Source organism: Melanotaenia boesemani, chromosome 7, assembly GCF_017639745.1.
Source record: "Melanotaenia boesemani isolate fMelBoe1 chromosome 7, fMelBoe1.pri, whole genome shotgun sequence".
NCBI lineage: Eukaryota > Metazoa > Chordata > Actinopteri > Atheriniformes > Melanotaeniidae > Melanotaenia > Melanotaenia boesemani.
In genome coordinates this window covers 1,474,102-1,491,029 of record NC_055688.1, presented here as the reverse complement: position 1 = coordinate 1,491,029, position 16,928 = coordinate 1,474,102, and the positions used below count along the sequence as shown (strand labels likewise).

General features: G+C 41.8%; 1 protein-coding gene across 2 annotated transcripts; it reads right to left on the bottom strand.

The window, feature by feature from the left end:
• Positions 1 to 1,433: 1,433 nt before the first annotated feature.
• Positions 1,434 to 16,101, bottom strand: si:ch211-132p1.2 (proteinase-activated receptor 4). 2 transcript variants are annotated; one of them, XM_041989590.1, is made up of 3 exons: positions 15,877 to 16,101; positions 2,523 to 3,326; positions 1,434 to 2,429 (listed from the first exon to the last, which is right to left on the bottom strand). In XM_041989590.1, the coding sequence occupies exons 1-3, from the start codon at positions 15,977 to 15,979 to the stop codon at positions 2,239 to 2,241; spliced, it is 1,098 nt and encodes a 365-aa protein (XP_041845524.1). In that variant the 5' UTR covers positions 15,980 to 16,101; the 3' UTR covers positions 1,434 to 2,238. The 2 variants fall into 2 exon arrangements, with proteins under 2 accessions (XP_041845524.1, XP_041845523.1); XM_041989589.1 differs by having other exon boundaries at positions 1,434 to 3,326.
• Positions 16,102 to 16,928: the final 827 nt, after the last annotated feature.

The window sequence follows — 16,928 nt, the reverse complement described above, 5'->3', positions numbered from 1 at the left end:
ACTGGTAGGAGTTATTTATATACAAGACCAATAGGTGGCAGTATAACATGGCTGAAGTCAGAGGGGATGGTGAACTCCATTCTGTTTGCTGATTTTAGTTTAAATGAGCCACTAAAGAAAATTTGATTAGTTTGAGTTGTTCAGTCCCCAAGAATGTACAGAAATCCAAATATGCACACATCTGCTCCCAGTTCAGACTGATTCCAACCATTAAAACCAATGATTTGATACAGGACAACACTCATTTTTAAAGTGGAAACAACAGAGAAAGATCTTTTTCCATGGAAAAATGTATTTGAGATGACAATTACAAAGCTAAATTACAATAAAATGGAGCATATTGATGTGCAAAGGACATTAAAATATCTAGGAAGCCTATATATATACATATACATATACATATATATATATATATATATATATGTATATGTATATATATAATTTTTAATCTGAGTAAATACAGAATAGCTGTGGATTAAACACATTTTAATATATAAACAACTAGCTTGTGGTGTGTTGACAGCTAGGTGTTACACCTGAAGTTGCAACCTTAAAAAATGTGTGCTTGATGTTGAGCTGGAGATGTTTTTGTGCAACATATCTGTTCCTTTCTTTATCAGACTTCCCGTGTAAAGTAGCGACAGGTTTTTTCTTCCATCCTGCTCTGGTCACAATCAGCCGTTATATAGATACAACTTAATCTTCTTCTTGTTTTCTTGGAAAGATGTTTTTGTTCTTCATCATCATTTTCTTCCATGTCTATTTTTCCCTCAGTGGGATCTAATTGAAATAAAACTCAGATTTTATTCTATGCAAAATGCTCCAGTTTTGATAGTCAAATATCCAGTCGTGGACCAGTGGGTTCCAACATCCACACTGACTCAAGCAGCAGTTTTCTCCCATGATGCTTCTCTCTCCTTAGCAGCAGTTTTCCCTTTTTTACCCAGAATTCCTCTTGATATTCTTTGTATCTGTCAGCTTTTTGTCAGTGGTTGCCATGGTGACTCCAGGAGCGCCGTTGGTGATGGTTGATGATTTTTATTGTGGCTTGACTTAAACGAATGAGTCATTGTGCAGAACTTCATAGGCTGTTGGATCCATTTAATCTGAGTCAGGCGTGTTGGAGCAGGAAAACCTTGGAAACCTACAGCTTGTCCTGGGTCTACTAGTCAGATTTTCTTTGTGACTTAAATAAACTTGACAGTCAGTCTGGTCTACATCAGTTTACCAGCACAAGTTACCATGGTAACTCGGCTGCAAGTGATTAACGGCACAATGAAGAAACAGAACTCTGATTCTGATGCGTCAGACGTGGAAATGGGCAAGACTTAATCCTGCTTCATGGAATACCGCTCAGCAGCTGGAAGATGTTTCAGTTCAGGAACAGAAAGCTCAGATTAGGACATTACAGAGAAAATAAGTTCAACACCAACCTGGTTTCATCTGTTCCACTTTATTGTAATTCAGCTCATTATGACTGTTTCATCTATAAAAGTAACCGAGCTCAGGACACCAACAGATCTTCAGCTGATAAAAGGAAAACAAACACGACTGGAAAAAAAGTTTCTTTTGTTTTAATATGTAAATTCAGCAACAGACTAATAAAAAAAAAAGAAAAATACTTCAGTATAAAGAGGAGCTTTATATCCTTAAATCCTAAAGACCATCGATGCTGCACAGGAAGTTAAAAAAAAAAAAGAAGAGAATCCAAGGAGATCAATGTGACTGATTCATCGTCGTTCGTGTTCAGCATCAGCGCTGTGATCATACCTGTCAATGGATGTGATTGGAGGAAGCAGGTTCATGTTCTGGCGTGGATCTAGTACAGGAAGCTCAGTTCCTTTAGTCTGCCCGGTAGGTTCAGGTGTGTTTGGTTACAGGTGTGTCACTGACCACCTGACCATCCTGGGGGCTGTCTTCCTGCTCGACCAACATGTTTCAGTCACATGATTCCGGTGTGAGTGGTTGTGAAACCTCCCAGGAGGGGAAGTCAGATGATACCTGAGACCAATTCCTCCGAGTCCCAAAAACACAAAGACAACAAACGGAGGTTCCTGATTGGTTCTTTAACTCATCGTGTTTTCATGTTTAATGTAAACGTTTGTGTGTTTTCAACAACATAAACAAACACCAGCTGATCAGAATCAATAACTGACCAATGAAGCCTTCATATCTTAGAATATCAATATATTTGATAAGTATTCACCATGTTGTGGGATATTCTGATGATGTCAGCGGTCATGTGACCGTCACTTTGTCCTGTTGGTGGGTAAGAACAGTCTGAGACATTTCCCGCCGACTGGAGATGGACAGCAGGGTGACCTGTGTCTTGGGGCCTGATGATGAGGACATGCTGTTTTTGCATTTAGTCGGTTTGACTTTGCAATTGTCACGGCAACACAAAGCAGTCTTGGCCCTCTGCCTGAACTCTGTGGACACAAAATAGTAGATAAAGGGGTCGATGCAGCTGTTGAAGGTGCTAACCGCTAAGCTAATCATGTAGGGGACGTAGACGTCCTCACCGTCTCCATCTGCCCAGCTGTCCGTGTAGGTGAGGAGGAGGAGGATGTTGCTGGGCAGTAGACACACAATGAAGACGAGCAGCACCAGCACCGTCACCATGATGGCCTGGCCGTAACGCTTCCTCTCAGCCAGCAGGGTACGCAATACAGCGGTATGGCAGAACACCACGATGGTGAGGGGAAGCAGGAAGCAGGAGGCAAACAGGGTGGTGAAGTACGGCAGGAAGTAGGTCTCATGTTCGTCCTCAGGAAGTGCATCATGGCAGGTTGTAATGTTCAGCTTGTGAAGGAAGTAGGTCTGCTGCGAAATCAGCACCGGAACCATGGCAAACAGCACCACCACCCACACCACCACTGCCATATACAGAGAAACCCGCATGCTGCGCAGAGTCCTGGCCCTGAAAGGGTGAACTAAAGCGACGTAGCGGTCCAAAGCCACAAAAGCCAGACACCAAACAGAACCATACATGTTGCCATAAAACATTGCCATGACAACGCGGCAGAAAGGCTCACCCAGCTCCCAGTGGTTCCCTCGGAAATGATAGATAATGCGAAACGGCAGCATCAGCAGCAGGAGGCAGTCTACCACCGTCAGGTTGATGAGCAGAGTGATGGACGGCACAGGTTTGGTCCGGAACACCAGAATCCAGAGAGCCAGCAGGTTGGAGGGAAGACCCACGATGAAAGCCACCAGGTACAGGACCGGCAGGTAGAGGTTGGTAGTCGGAGCTTGGATCTCCTTCAGTTGCTTCTCCTTTAGAGTGGTGGTGTTACAGATCATCGTCAGCCTGAAGGTCCGTAGACCTGCAGAGACAATGACATGCATCAGTTCATAGACCTGCAGAGACACCCTGGAACTACTTTTTTACACCGTGCCAAACATCACCCTGGAACTACTTTTCACACCGTGCCGAACATCGCCCTGGAACTACGTTTTACACCGTGCCGAACGTCACCCTGGAACTACTTTTTACACCGTGCCGAACGTCACCCTGGAACTACTTTTTACACCGTGCCGAACGTCACCCTGGAACTACTTTTTACACCGTGCCGAACGTCACCCTGGAACTACTTTTTACACCGTGCCGAACGTCACCCTGGAACTACTTTTTACACCGTGCCGAACGTCACCCTGGAACTACTTTTTACACCGTGCCGAACGTCACCCTGGAGCTACTTTTTACACCTTGCTGAACATCACCCTGGAGCTACTTTTTACACCGTGCCGAACATCACCCTGGAACTACTTTTTACACCGTGCCGAACGTCACCCTGGAACTACTTTTTACACCGTGCCGAACGTCACCCTGGAGCTACTTTTTACACCGTGCCGAACGTCACCCTGGAACTACTTTTTACACCGTGCCGAACGTCACCCTGGAGCTACTTTTTACACCGTGCCGAACATCACCCTGGAACTACTTTTTACACCGTGCCGAACATCACCCTGGAGCTACTTTTTACACCGTGCCGAACATCACCCTGGAACTACTTTTTACACTGTGCCGAACATCACCCTGGAACTACTTTTTACACCGTGCCGAACATCACCCTGGAGCTACTTTTTACACCGTGCCGAACATCACCCTGGAACTACTTTTTACACCGTGCCGAACATCACCCAGGAACTACTTTTTACACCGTGCCGAACGTCACCCTGGAACTACTTTTTACACCATGCCGAACATCACCCTGGAACTACTTTTTACACCATGCCGAACGTCACCCTGGAACTACTTTTTACACCGTGCCGAACATCACCCTGGAGCTACTTTTTACACCGTGCCGAACATCACCCTGGAACTACTTTTTACACCGTGCCGAACAGCACCCTGGAACTACTTTTTACACCATGCTGAACGTCACCCTGGAACTACTTTTTACACCGTGCCGAACATCACCCTGGAGCTACTTTTTACACCGTGCCGAACATCACCCTGGAACTACTTTTTACACCGTGCCGAACGTCACCCTGGAACTACTTTTTACACCATGCCGAACATCACCCTGGAACTACTTTTTACACCGTGCCGAACAGCACCCTGGAACTACTTTTTACACCATGCTGAACGTCACCCTGGAACTACTTTTTACACCATGCTGAACGTCACCCTGGAACTACTTTTTACAGACATGTTGCTGCCAACAGATTTAAAATGAGCTCATTGTTTCCATGAAATGGTAAAAGTTTTAACATCTGATGTTTCTGTTTTACTGGGAATAAAATATGTGTTCATGAGCTTTGTTTTTATTTACAGTTACTATTTTGGAGTTGTACACTGATTCTCAGTGATCAACCATGTTGAGCATCTTAAGTTGGAAGTTCCGAACTTTCACACCTGATGAGGAACAGGTGAGTTTATGTCCTGATCTGTGGACTGTATTTCCTCATGATGGCCATTGAAACATGACTTTCTTCTTGCGAGCTGCGTGTGATCAGGCATGATGACCAGGCGTCCAGATGCTTCTGCTGGAGCTGGAGGGATTACTGTGATGTGAATGACTTCTCACCACAAACTGTGAACTCCGCTTTCTCACAGCTGAACTTCCTGTTTAACTATCAGTGACTAACTTGGCTTCCGGTAAAACTGTAAAAACCATTTCCTTTTTGTGATAAATGTGGATAGTTTAAGGTTAAAATAACACAGTATCATACTCATACACTCCACCATGACAGTCTGAAGGAGCTCATTCATCTACACCTGGAGACAAAGGATTGCTGATCACGAAAAATGGGAACTAAAAACATTTCAATACTGGGCATAATTTGCTGGACCTGGAGCAGGATATAGACCCAGACAATGATTTCTGTTCTAACATCAACAACTGCTGCTGTCACACAGATGAATGAGACAAGCAGACCATTAAAACCCACAGCAAGTCATCAAGAATCCATTTCAGTAGCAGAAGTCTGGATAAAAACTTCAGTAACATTATTTAAGTCACTATATCTGAAACATGAATCAATCAATAAAGGAATGGATTTTGAACTCGATGGATATGAATTTAATTGTGTAAACAGAAAAAATAAGTGTGGAGGAGTAGCTGTGTATGTAGATAAAAACCTGAGTTAAAAAGTAGAAAATTTGACTACTGTGATTAATAACCTATTAGAATGTATAACAGCTGAAATTTGTGAAGAAAGAAACAAAACTGTGACAACCAGCTGTGTATACAGAGCACCAGGCTCAGTATTGAAGCGTTCAGTGACTGGACAGCATGTTTAAAAAAAAGAAAAAGGTTGTTTTATCTGTGGTGATTTAAATATTGATCTGCTCAATCCCAATATGCACAAAATGACTGAAGAATTTATCAATACAAGGTACAGCATGAGCTTCTACCTGAACCTCAGCACACCTGGTAGAATCACTTCCCATTGTGCTACTTTATTCCATCACATTTTCACCCACGATTTAGAAAACAATCCAGTGAGCGGACTATTAATTAAAACACCAGTTTTCACAGCTTATAAACAGCAGAGAAATAACTAGAAAACAGACGAGGGGGCACCGAGGAAGCTATGAATACACTAACAAATGATTTACTGGCATTAAACTGGGAACAAGTACATAATGAAAGTGATACTGACAGTTCATAAAATAAATACTTTTTTAAGAATATTCACATCATTACATTATAAAAACGATATTACAGAAAACAAAATACAACAATCAACCATGGCTTACGAAGGGATTACAAAATGCCTGTAAAACAAAAAAACAAAGGACTGAAGAGGCAGGAAATAAATGTAAGAAATATAAAAGTAAGTTAACCAATATTATTAGGGTATAAAGGAAGGATTACTACAGTAAAATATTATATAACAAAAACAATATTAAATGAGTATGGGACATATTAAATAGTATTATTAAAATGGTTCTAAACAACAGAGCTACCCTCAATATATTTTATTGGTAACAATATTAAAAAGGAAAATATGGACGATGAGGTCAACAGCTTTAATAATTTTTTGTGAATGTTGGATCGAACCTGGCAGGAAAAATTCCTGATCAATTTTTATCTGAGGACTGGAATAAAAACATTAAAGCCTGAAATCCCAGTTCAATGTTCCTCACATCAGTGGAAGAAAAAGAAATAACAGATACTGTAAAAAAAAAAGTAGATATAAAACATCTACTGAATCAAATGAAATTGATATGAAAGTTGTAAAAAAGACCATTGAGGGGAACCACTAACACACATGTAGCTAATCATTCCAGATGGAAAATTTCCTCACAAAATGAAAACAGCTGGAGTTGTACTGCTGCGTGAAACATAAACACACAAATTACAGGCCAGGTTCTTTACCTTCACAGTTTACTAACACACTGCTAAACTACTAAAATAACATGCTAGATCTGAATGAATGAAATCTTATTAAACACTTTGTTCTTTACATAGTTGAATGTGCTGACAACAAAATCACACAAACATTATCAATAGAAATCAGTTTTATTAACCCATGGAGGTCTGGATTTGGAGTCACACTCCAAATTAAAGTGGAAAAACATGCTGATCCAGCTTTGATGTAATGTCCTTAAAACAAGTCGGAATGAGGCTCAGTAGTGTGTGTGGCCTCCACATGCCTGTAGGACCTCCCTACAACTCCTGGACATGCTCCTGATGAGGTGGCAGATGGTCTCCTGAGGGATCTCCTCCCAGACCTGGACTAAAGCATCCACCACCAGCTCCTGGACACTCTGTGGTCAACTTGGTGTTGGTGGATGGAGACATGATGTCCCAGATGTTCTCAGCTGGATTCAGGTCTGGGGAACGGGCGGCCAGTCCATAGCATCAATGCTTCGTCTGGCAGGAACTGCTGACACACTCCAGCTACATGAGGTCCAGCATTGTCTTCATCAGGAGGAACCCAGGACCAACCGCACCAGCATGTGGTCTCACAAGGGGTCTGAGGATCTCATGTCGGTACCTAATGGCAGTCAGGCTACCTCTGGCGAGCACATGGAGGGCTGTGCAGCCCCCAAAGAAATGGCCACCCCCCACCATTACTGACCCACTGCCAGACCGGTCATACTGGAGGACGTTGCAGGCAGCAGAACGTTCTCCACGGCGTCTCCAGACTCCGTCACGTCTGTCTCATGTGCTCAGTGTGAACCTGCTTTCATCTGTGAAGAACACAGGGCGCCAGTGGTGAAGTTACCAATCTTGGTGTTTTCTCTGATAAATGCCAAACGTCCTGCACGGTGTTGGTCTGTAAACACAACCCCCACCTGTGGATGTCGGCCCTCATACCTCCCTCATGGAGTCTGTTTCTGACCGTTTGAGCTACACATGCACATCTGTGGCCTGCTGGAGGTCATGTTGCAGGGCTCTGGCAGTGCTCCTCCTGTTCCTCCTTGTACAAAGGTGGAGGTAGCGTCCTGCTGCTGGGTTGTTGCCTCCTACGGCCTCCTCCACATCTCCTGATGTACTGGCCTGTCTCCTGGTAGCGCCTCCATGCTCTGGACACGACGCTGACAGACACAGCAAACCTTCTGGCCACAGCTCGCATTGATGAGTCGTCCTGGATGAGCTGCACTACCTGAGCCACTTGTGTGGGTTGTAGACTCCATCTCATGCTACCACTAGAGTGAAAGCACCACCAGCATTCAAAAGTGACCAAAACATCAGCCAGAAAGCAGAACTGAGAAGTGGTCTGTGGTCACCACCTGCAGAACCTCCTTTATTAGGGGTTTTTTTGTCTATAATTTCCACCTGTTGTCTTTTCCATTTACACAACAGCATGTGGAACTGATTTCAGTCAGTGTTGCTTCCTAAGTGGACAGTTTCATTTCACACAAGTGTGACTGACTTGGAGTTAAATTGTGTTGTTTACATGTTCCCTTTATTTTTTTGAGCAGTGTATTTTAGAAAAACTATTTAGTAACAGATTAGACAAATTCATAAATGACTTTCTGACAGTCAGTATGGATTCAGAGCAAACAGTTCAGCATCATTAACAGAATCAGCTGAGATCACAAACTGCATTCAGCAGGGAAATTCATAGCGCTTCAAAATGCTTTTGACACAGTCAATCAGAAGATATTAAACCATAAGCCTGAACGGTGTAGGGTCAGGGTTTAGCTCTGCACGGGTGACTAAACAAAACAACTTGTGGAGTTGGGGAAATATGGTTGCGCTTGGGCATTGCTTGTGGCATCCCCAGGGGTCAGTATGAGGTCCAACACTGTTTATGTTGTTGTGCTTTTGGACCTGTGACGGGAGTTATACTCCTCTTTCTGACCGTGCGTGTGTGGGAAAGACTTCACACAACAAGGAATGTCCGTTTTGGTAACTTTACTGAACACAGATGGTAAAACATTTGGCATCTACATCAGCATCTGTATCGCTGCTGTGTTGGATTACGGTCTCAAGCTCGGCATGGAACAGCAAGCTGAGCTGTCCATGCAGCGCCGTTTTACATCCAACTAGAAGACTGAAAAAAACTACTTCCGTGAGGGGACCTCGCTAACTTCTAATGCGTATGAAAGCTGCTCCTGCTAACAAACGCTATACTGGATAACATGCACAAAACAAGAGAGGGTCAGACTTAGCTGCTGTGATCTGCCCTACACTATGAATGACGTGTAAAGTTTCATTTTAGTATTAATTTTATTCGCAGATGACGCTTATTATCGGTATTTTTTGTTCTGGGGGGATTTACGTGAACTATGGGGAGGACCACGACTGAAATGAGCAAAGTGAAAATGTAGTTTGACATAAACAAACGATCATTAAACTTCAGTAAAACTAAATTCATTCAGCAATAAGAAAACACACACACTTCTAGCTGGAGTGGACATAGAAAGAGTATATGAAAACAGGTTTCTTGGGGTAATAATAGATGATAAAATAAAGTCTCCTTCACAGACCCGTCTGCATTCTCTGCTGTGCACTGATTTTAGCATATTTCCATCACTGCAGCGGTCTGGGGCCGAACTTACAAAAGTACCGAATAAACACCATCCCTGCTGCAGAAAAGTCTGCTTCATTTTCAAACAACACAAATCATGTAGAGGGAAACACACAATCTGCTTCCTGGAAACTGTTTTTTTAACAGCGATGAGGGTTATAGTGGAACCGTTTGGGTCGGGTCCAAGCTTGACCCGGTTTACTGTAAAACGTGACACAAACACATGGAACAATCGGGTCTACTCAGAATGTATGAATTTGTTTATTTCATCTGTTTATTTTCTACTTTTTGTAAATATGTATAATGTAAATATGCATGTTTGGGACTGGCTCCTTTTCAGACATGTTGGGTTCATATTATTATTATTATATTTTTATTATTAATGTTCTTTTTGTTTCGCTTTGACTATTATAATTTGTTTTGTTTGTTTTCTGTTTGAAATAAAGCAAAGCATTCATTCATTCATAAATGACCTTAATAAACTTTATTTTGCTGTAAGTAAACAAGGTTGAAGAAGAAACTTAATGTGCTAAATTCCACGTAAATTAGAGGAGATACTTTACAAAATATAGTCCTTATTTCAAACTCACGTGATGGTTTCTAGTCCAGCTGACTTAACGTACGTGATGACGTGTAAACAGCTGTTGCTTTGCCGCAGGAAGCTGGTTTTTAGTGGACGTGGTTTTAGCTAAAATAAAAACCCCTGATACGCTGCAGCAGCTTCCTGGTTGGTTAGTGTTAAACACTGATGAGCAGTAACCTTAGAGCAGTCACATGACACCAGCATTAATTATAAATCCTTCATCATCATCATCATTCTAACATGTAAACTGTGTTTTTATGTCTAGAACATGTCGTCTATCCACCGAAACTCTGTGAAAGGTGGATTATTACTAATATGAGGAGAATATGGAGACCAGATCCGGTTTCTTGTCTGAGAACTGTTTGAGATTTGGAGGTAGAGATCATCAAAGTGACACGTGACACACATTTTATTATTCCTAAATAACATAAAGAAACTATACTAAACATACTTTTAGTCATAAGGTATCATTTACTTACTTTTTTTTAAACTAATCTTTGTTTTCCTACTTTTACTTAATCTAACCTCTGAACCTCTTTCCAGTCCAGAGTGAGCGGTAGCTTAAACTGCTGCATCGTGGACCATGTTTGGACAGTCTGCTGTCTCTGAGGAGGGCTGTCCACCCTTTTATTATTCTAAACTTTATTTAACCCGATAAAACCTGCCAGTGTCTGTCAGGGTGATCCGGGGCGACCAAACTAAATACTCTTTTCCCAAACTCACAGTTAAATGATAAAAGTCACAAGAGCGTTGAGTCCTGTAAAGATTTTTGTAACCCTCAAAGCTTGGAACAAATCTAATTATTACCAGATATGAGACTGTTTCCAGGACAGGTTCAACGCTGGCTTAGAGAAGAATCAAGCTCTACCCATTAACTCTTCATGTCTCTTCAGGGCTTTGATTTGAAGGTGTTCTGTGGTTGGTCATGTGTAGGGCGGGTTGTGTGGTGTGTCTTTGTTTAAATGTTGGTCTTTAATTTTTCTTTCTTTTTTTAAAGTTTGTATTTTATTGTGCTGTGTTATGTCAATAATTTAACTTTATTATTCTGATGTATTGTTCATGTAGAAGCTTAAAAACTCTGTACAAAACATCAGTTTGTACTGAAACTATACTGAACCTCTATTCTATTCTATTCTATTCTATTCTATTCTATTCTATTCTATAAAGAATAACTAGGATGGAGCATTGGTAGTGACTGGAGTCAAGGATTAGCAACAGAATTGATTTTATGTCATTAATATTTTTCCAGCATCAGATTTACAGTTTAAATTTATTCATTCATTTGGAAGAAAAGTAGAAATATTGGACGTCTTTACTGGATTCCAGCAGATTACACTGGTTTCCCACTGGAGGAAGATCCAGGAAATTCTTCTACTTTTGTCAGTTAAATTATGGGACTACTAGCAGATTCAGCTGTTTATTTATTTACTCATTTATTTATTAATTGTGTTAAATAATTTCCCAATCCTACATGAACCGATAGAATCCAACAATCCAGAACGGGGCGGAGCATCAGCTGTTCCATCAACCAAACAGACCCCACACCACACAGACAGAAAAAAAACTGTGATGGACCCGGAAATGGAGAAGAATATGAGCAGGATTATTATATGACAGACTTATTTTAAAACAGAACCAAAGAAATCTTTTCATTCTGTCTCTGAAGAAACTGGAATTAGAAAAAGGAAACCTTTTGAGGGATTAAACCTTCAGCTTCTATTTAACCTCTGAATTTATTCTTAATTAAAATGATCATCTTTATCATTTTTAGAGATGTTAATGCAACATGTGTGTTGAGAGTAAAATGTGACGTTTGTGTTACTGTCAGAATGGGTTAAAAATCGAGACGTCGTGATTCATACTCGGACCCAGAGCTGGTTCCTGACAGTGTAAAACTGCTCTGTTCTGGACCAGGACCTCTAAGCAACCAGCAGTCTGAAGGTGATGGGGAGATATCTTTCAGGCAGGGTGGAGCCTCTAAGGACTTTCTATGTTACATAACTTTAAATCCAACACGTTAGAGGAAGCAGTGCAGAGAGGACAACAGGAAAAGGGCCATCAGTGGTCAGTTCTCCAGCCAATTTTTATTTAGCCAATGTTTATTTATTTACTCATTTATTTATTAATTGTGTTAAATAATTTCCAAATCCTACAGGGTCCAGAACCGAATTCTAACAATCCAGAATTATTAGCTCAAAGATTCCTAATAAGATCTGATTTTATCGCAGCTGTCCAGCCTGGATGTGATTACTCCATTTGAATGTTGCTTTGGGGCAGCTCCTCTTCATTTTGGTAATATTAAATAAAAAAAGAAATTTTTGGAAACATAACTGGGTGAATTTTAATAGAAATCCTGGTAAAAAAAATCACTATGAGGTTCCTGACTGGAAGCCAAGGTTGCATCATCCAGGATAAATACATGGTTAGTGAATCAGCGAGATTATTTTCCTTCTTTCATTATCTGTACTGCTTAGTCCAATTAAGGGTCGCAGGGAAGCTGGAGCCTTTCCAGCATTGATCAGGTGAGAGGCAGGTACCTGGACAGGTCTCCAGTCCATCGCAGGGCCAACACAGAGAGACGAACAACCATTCACACTCGCTCCTCGGGAGAATTTAGAGTGACCAGTTAACCTAACATTATGTCTTTGGGGAGAACATGCAAACTCCACACAGAACAGCCGCTGGTCGATCTTCCCCCCAGCCAAGACTCAAACCAGATAGTGAATATGTGAGATTTCAAGAGCCTACAGCAGATTCAGGCCATTATGGACTTCAAAACAAGCCTGTAGTTTCAGGAACTGATTAGTTACTCTAGGAACCACTGAAAAATAAAACTGTGTGTCATCAGCATAACAAAGGAAATGTGATGTTTCCTGAAGATAACACCCCAAGGAAGCAGATAACAGAAAAGATCCAGAACACTGTAGGAAACCAGAACCAAGTCTGGTACGTGTAGAAGGCTTCTTTTCATGAATCGTATAAATTAGACCCAAACGTCTCCACCCATCCTGCATCTATGTCCAACATCTGACTCAGTTCTATACCATCTCCTGGTTTAGACCTTGGTTATCTCTCTCAGCAAAACCCCCACAGATGGTCCAGAACCTGGAAGAGCGTCTGTTGTTCCAGCAACCAAAAAGGTCACATGACCCTCTGCTTCTCATGGACCTCCACAATCTGTTCATGGCTGCCTGAATCAAATTCAGAAAGACTTCTGGATCTGCAGCCACTGTTTAAACTCCTGTTTAAAGTCCTCTCAAGAATGTCGTCTGCTTCTGTCAGACTGCATTTCTAAACCCAGTTAACAGATTCTGTACTGCTTCGTCCATTACGGGTCACAGGAAGCTGGGGCCCTGGACAAGTCACCAGTCCAACGCAGGGCCAACATAGAGACACAAGCAACCACTCACACTCACTCCTGGGAGAATTTAGAATGATCAGTTACCCTTCAGACGGTGGGAGGAAGCCGGAGTACCACAGAGAACCGCAGCCCATGTCAACATTTATTTATAACTGCAAAATCTTTTTCACTTAAAATTGAGTCCATAATTCAAATATGGCTCCACTGAGCTGTTAGCTGTCTTCTGTGATGACTTGCGCATTGTGCACTGCAGCGGCGTGCATGGCGAACATGTGCACGGTGTCAACGTGAGAAGCTGCTCCCAATATGTTCATTACGCCCTGCACGTAAGGCTCCAAGAGAAAAACACTGGGCAACAGTAAAATCAAATCAAGGAGCAGTGAAGCGGCTTCGCTCGCCTCACCAAATAAAAACCAGCTAAGATCAGTGCAGCATCACCTCTTCTCTTACAAATATGATGCAAAACATGAACTAAACTTCCAGCCAGCCACAGAGCTTAAGTGAGACATTGATTGTGTCTGACATGTTCAGTGACTCTGCAAACGTCACTACTAGTCTACAGTAAGAGAATACTGACACTGAACATGCTAGTTACATGTAACATGTCGACCAGTCTGTTACAATATGAACTATGTTCACAGAAAACACTACAAAACCAACATATCAAGCTAAGAAAAGCCAATTTAAGACTTATTTAAAATGCTGGTTGCAGTTGGAATGAATGGTTTTTTCACCGTTGCTAATGGTAACCATGGAACGGCGGAGCTGAAGTGTGGCGCCGTTTATGATGCTTCACGTTTAACGCCTGTGTATTAATGACGTCTGAGTGGAGCCTGCTACCTTAGTAGTGTTAGTTTTAATTTATCTTTACCAGAGAGAAGTGCAGCAGGATGAAATGTTGTAGGCTGCTGTAAAATAGGTGAATGTAACCTAAATCTCCATCGTTCAATACAGGAAAAGAGTCTTTCTCTGCATGTCTCTGCTCACATAAGCAGGAAACTCTGCTGTTAACAAACTAAGGATGTTATGACGTCGTCTTTTAGCCGTGGGAAGTTCAGTGTCATGTTTCCAGTAACTTCTACTATTCAAGGTAAAATTATGTCATTTACACATGCATAATTGTAAGATTAATGTATGTAACATTTGTTCTAATATAGATTTAAGTCTGTAAACTACATTTAAATTTCAAGGTGTGTGTGTGTGTGTGTACTGAATCAAATTATACTTTTTTAAACTGATTTAAAGAGAGACTTAAGATTTTTTTTTGTTTAATTTTTACATCTGCAGAGTTTTTTGTGTGTACCTAAAAATCAGGTGGATTCATGTTCACATTGTGGAAACAGTTTCTAGCAGAACCGGTTTATTTCTGGCTGCTGGTGTTTCAGCAGAAGTTGTGGTAGCAGCAGTAATGGTAGAAGGAACTTATCGTAAGTTAAACAGTATGTGAGTGGGGCTGGGTAGACCATTTCCTGTTTTCTTGTTTGGTTGTTTATCTCTTTTATTATTATTGTTATTATTATTATTATTAGGCTTACGGCCACACCGGCCTGAGAATGCCGATCTCGTCTGATCTGGGCTGCACAGTGGTGTGGTGGTTAGCACCGCAGCCTCCCAGCAAGAAGGTCGCTGGTTTGAATCTCAGGTGGTGGAAGGTTTGAACCTTTAGGGTGGTGGCCTTTCTGTGTGGAGTTTGCATGTTCTCCCTGTGTATGGGTGGGTTCTCTCTGGGTACTCTGGCTTCTTCCCACTGTCCAAAGACATGCATGTTAGGTTAACTGGTCACTCTAAATCCTCCCTAGGAGTGTGTGTGTGTTGGCCCTGCGATGGACAGGTGTACCTGCCTCTCACCTGTTAAAATGCTGGGATAGGCTCCAGCTTACCCGTGACCCGTCATGGAATAAGCGGTACAGAAAATGAATGAATTATTATTATTATCTTCCCTGAAAAAGTAAAAAACTTATGTTAAGTTGTTTATACTTAAGGTTTATCTATTTATTTATTTTGTGTCTTTTAATGTAATATGAGACCCTGGATCTTATAATAAAAAGAGAAGTGGACACACCTACCCATTCATTTTGAGTGAGTCTATGTTTGTATGTGCATAAAAATACATCATTTGTATTAAGCCCTTCATGCATGAATTCATAACAGTGCCACATTTTTCACATGTAATATTTTACTTCCACAGACATGTACAGTGGTGTTTTTTACCTGGTAATTACAATGCATGCAAAATTAATAAATAATATATTTATTTATTTTTCAGCGAATGCATTGGATGACTAAAGTGGTTAATTTACAAATATGCCACCCACACCCATGAACATACTAGAAAGCAGCTCTTACATCGGTGGACGCTGCAGTGGAGACTATGTATTATAAGGAAACTTAGTGCTGGGCAGAAGTTTCTGGCTGAATATTTCAAACACAGTGTGAATAAAATATGAAGCAGACACGTCTGTACATGAGCTCACAGGAAGAAGAGAAGAAGACTTACGGGTGGACATGTCAGAACATTCATCTGGAGGACGGGAAGACGGAGAGACGCTGCAGACAGACAGCATGGAGACGAAGACCAGAGCACCAACAAACAGCTTCATTCTTCTTCTTGAGTTTCTCTTTCTGAGCTTCTTTATGAGAGTTTTATCCTCAGCAGCCTCTTCCTCCTGTAGCCTTGGTCTCTGGTTCAGTTCAGAGGTTCAGCAGCTTGATCTGATCTGCCACCCCCCTCCGCCAATGGCATCCAGATGTGTGTGTGTGTGTGTGTGTGTGTGTGTGGTATGTGTGCCTCTGTGAGGACCACTCTCAGGTTTGAGTCAAATTCTGCCGACCGGTTGTCTGCTCCTCTCTTCCGCTGATATTTGTAGAAAGTTTGGGTCAGAACCAGACTTCTGCTGGGTTTGAATTTAACCCAAACATGTGCTGTGACCTCACAAGTATAGAAGTGTGACTGAGATGATGGGTGCTTCAGTCTGTTTCCTGCTTTCATCTCTGAACAGGAAATGGTCCTCCTGCTCCGCTTCTCAGCCCCGACAGTCCAATCACAGCTCAGCGCCAGCACTCAACAGATCACTTCTTATCTCATGTTTAATAAAGAAGCCCGACAGATCTGTCTTCTGGAACAGGAAAATCCTGAGGTCCAGTAGACCCATGAAGGAAGACAGACCTCTCTGCCATTTAAAATTGTTTTATAGAACAGAAGTTCCAAATGACCCCCGAAATAATGGTGCCGAACCCCCATTGTCCCTAGAGCTGAGTGAAGCATAAGAACTCATGCACTAAAGAGCACATCCATGTACAGGCACAGCGACGACACTAAAGAACAGAACGGTCACGGTGTGGTGGAGGTGAGGACCCAGATGACAGAGGCAGCTGGTATGCAGAAAAAAATGTTTCAGTCAAAACCACACACACACACACACACACACACACACACACACACACACACACACACACACACACACACACACACACAACAAGGACTTGACAGAAAACTGAAAACCAAGGTGTATAAATACACTGAGGGACTAATCAGGAACAGGTGAGCAG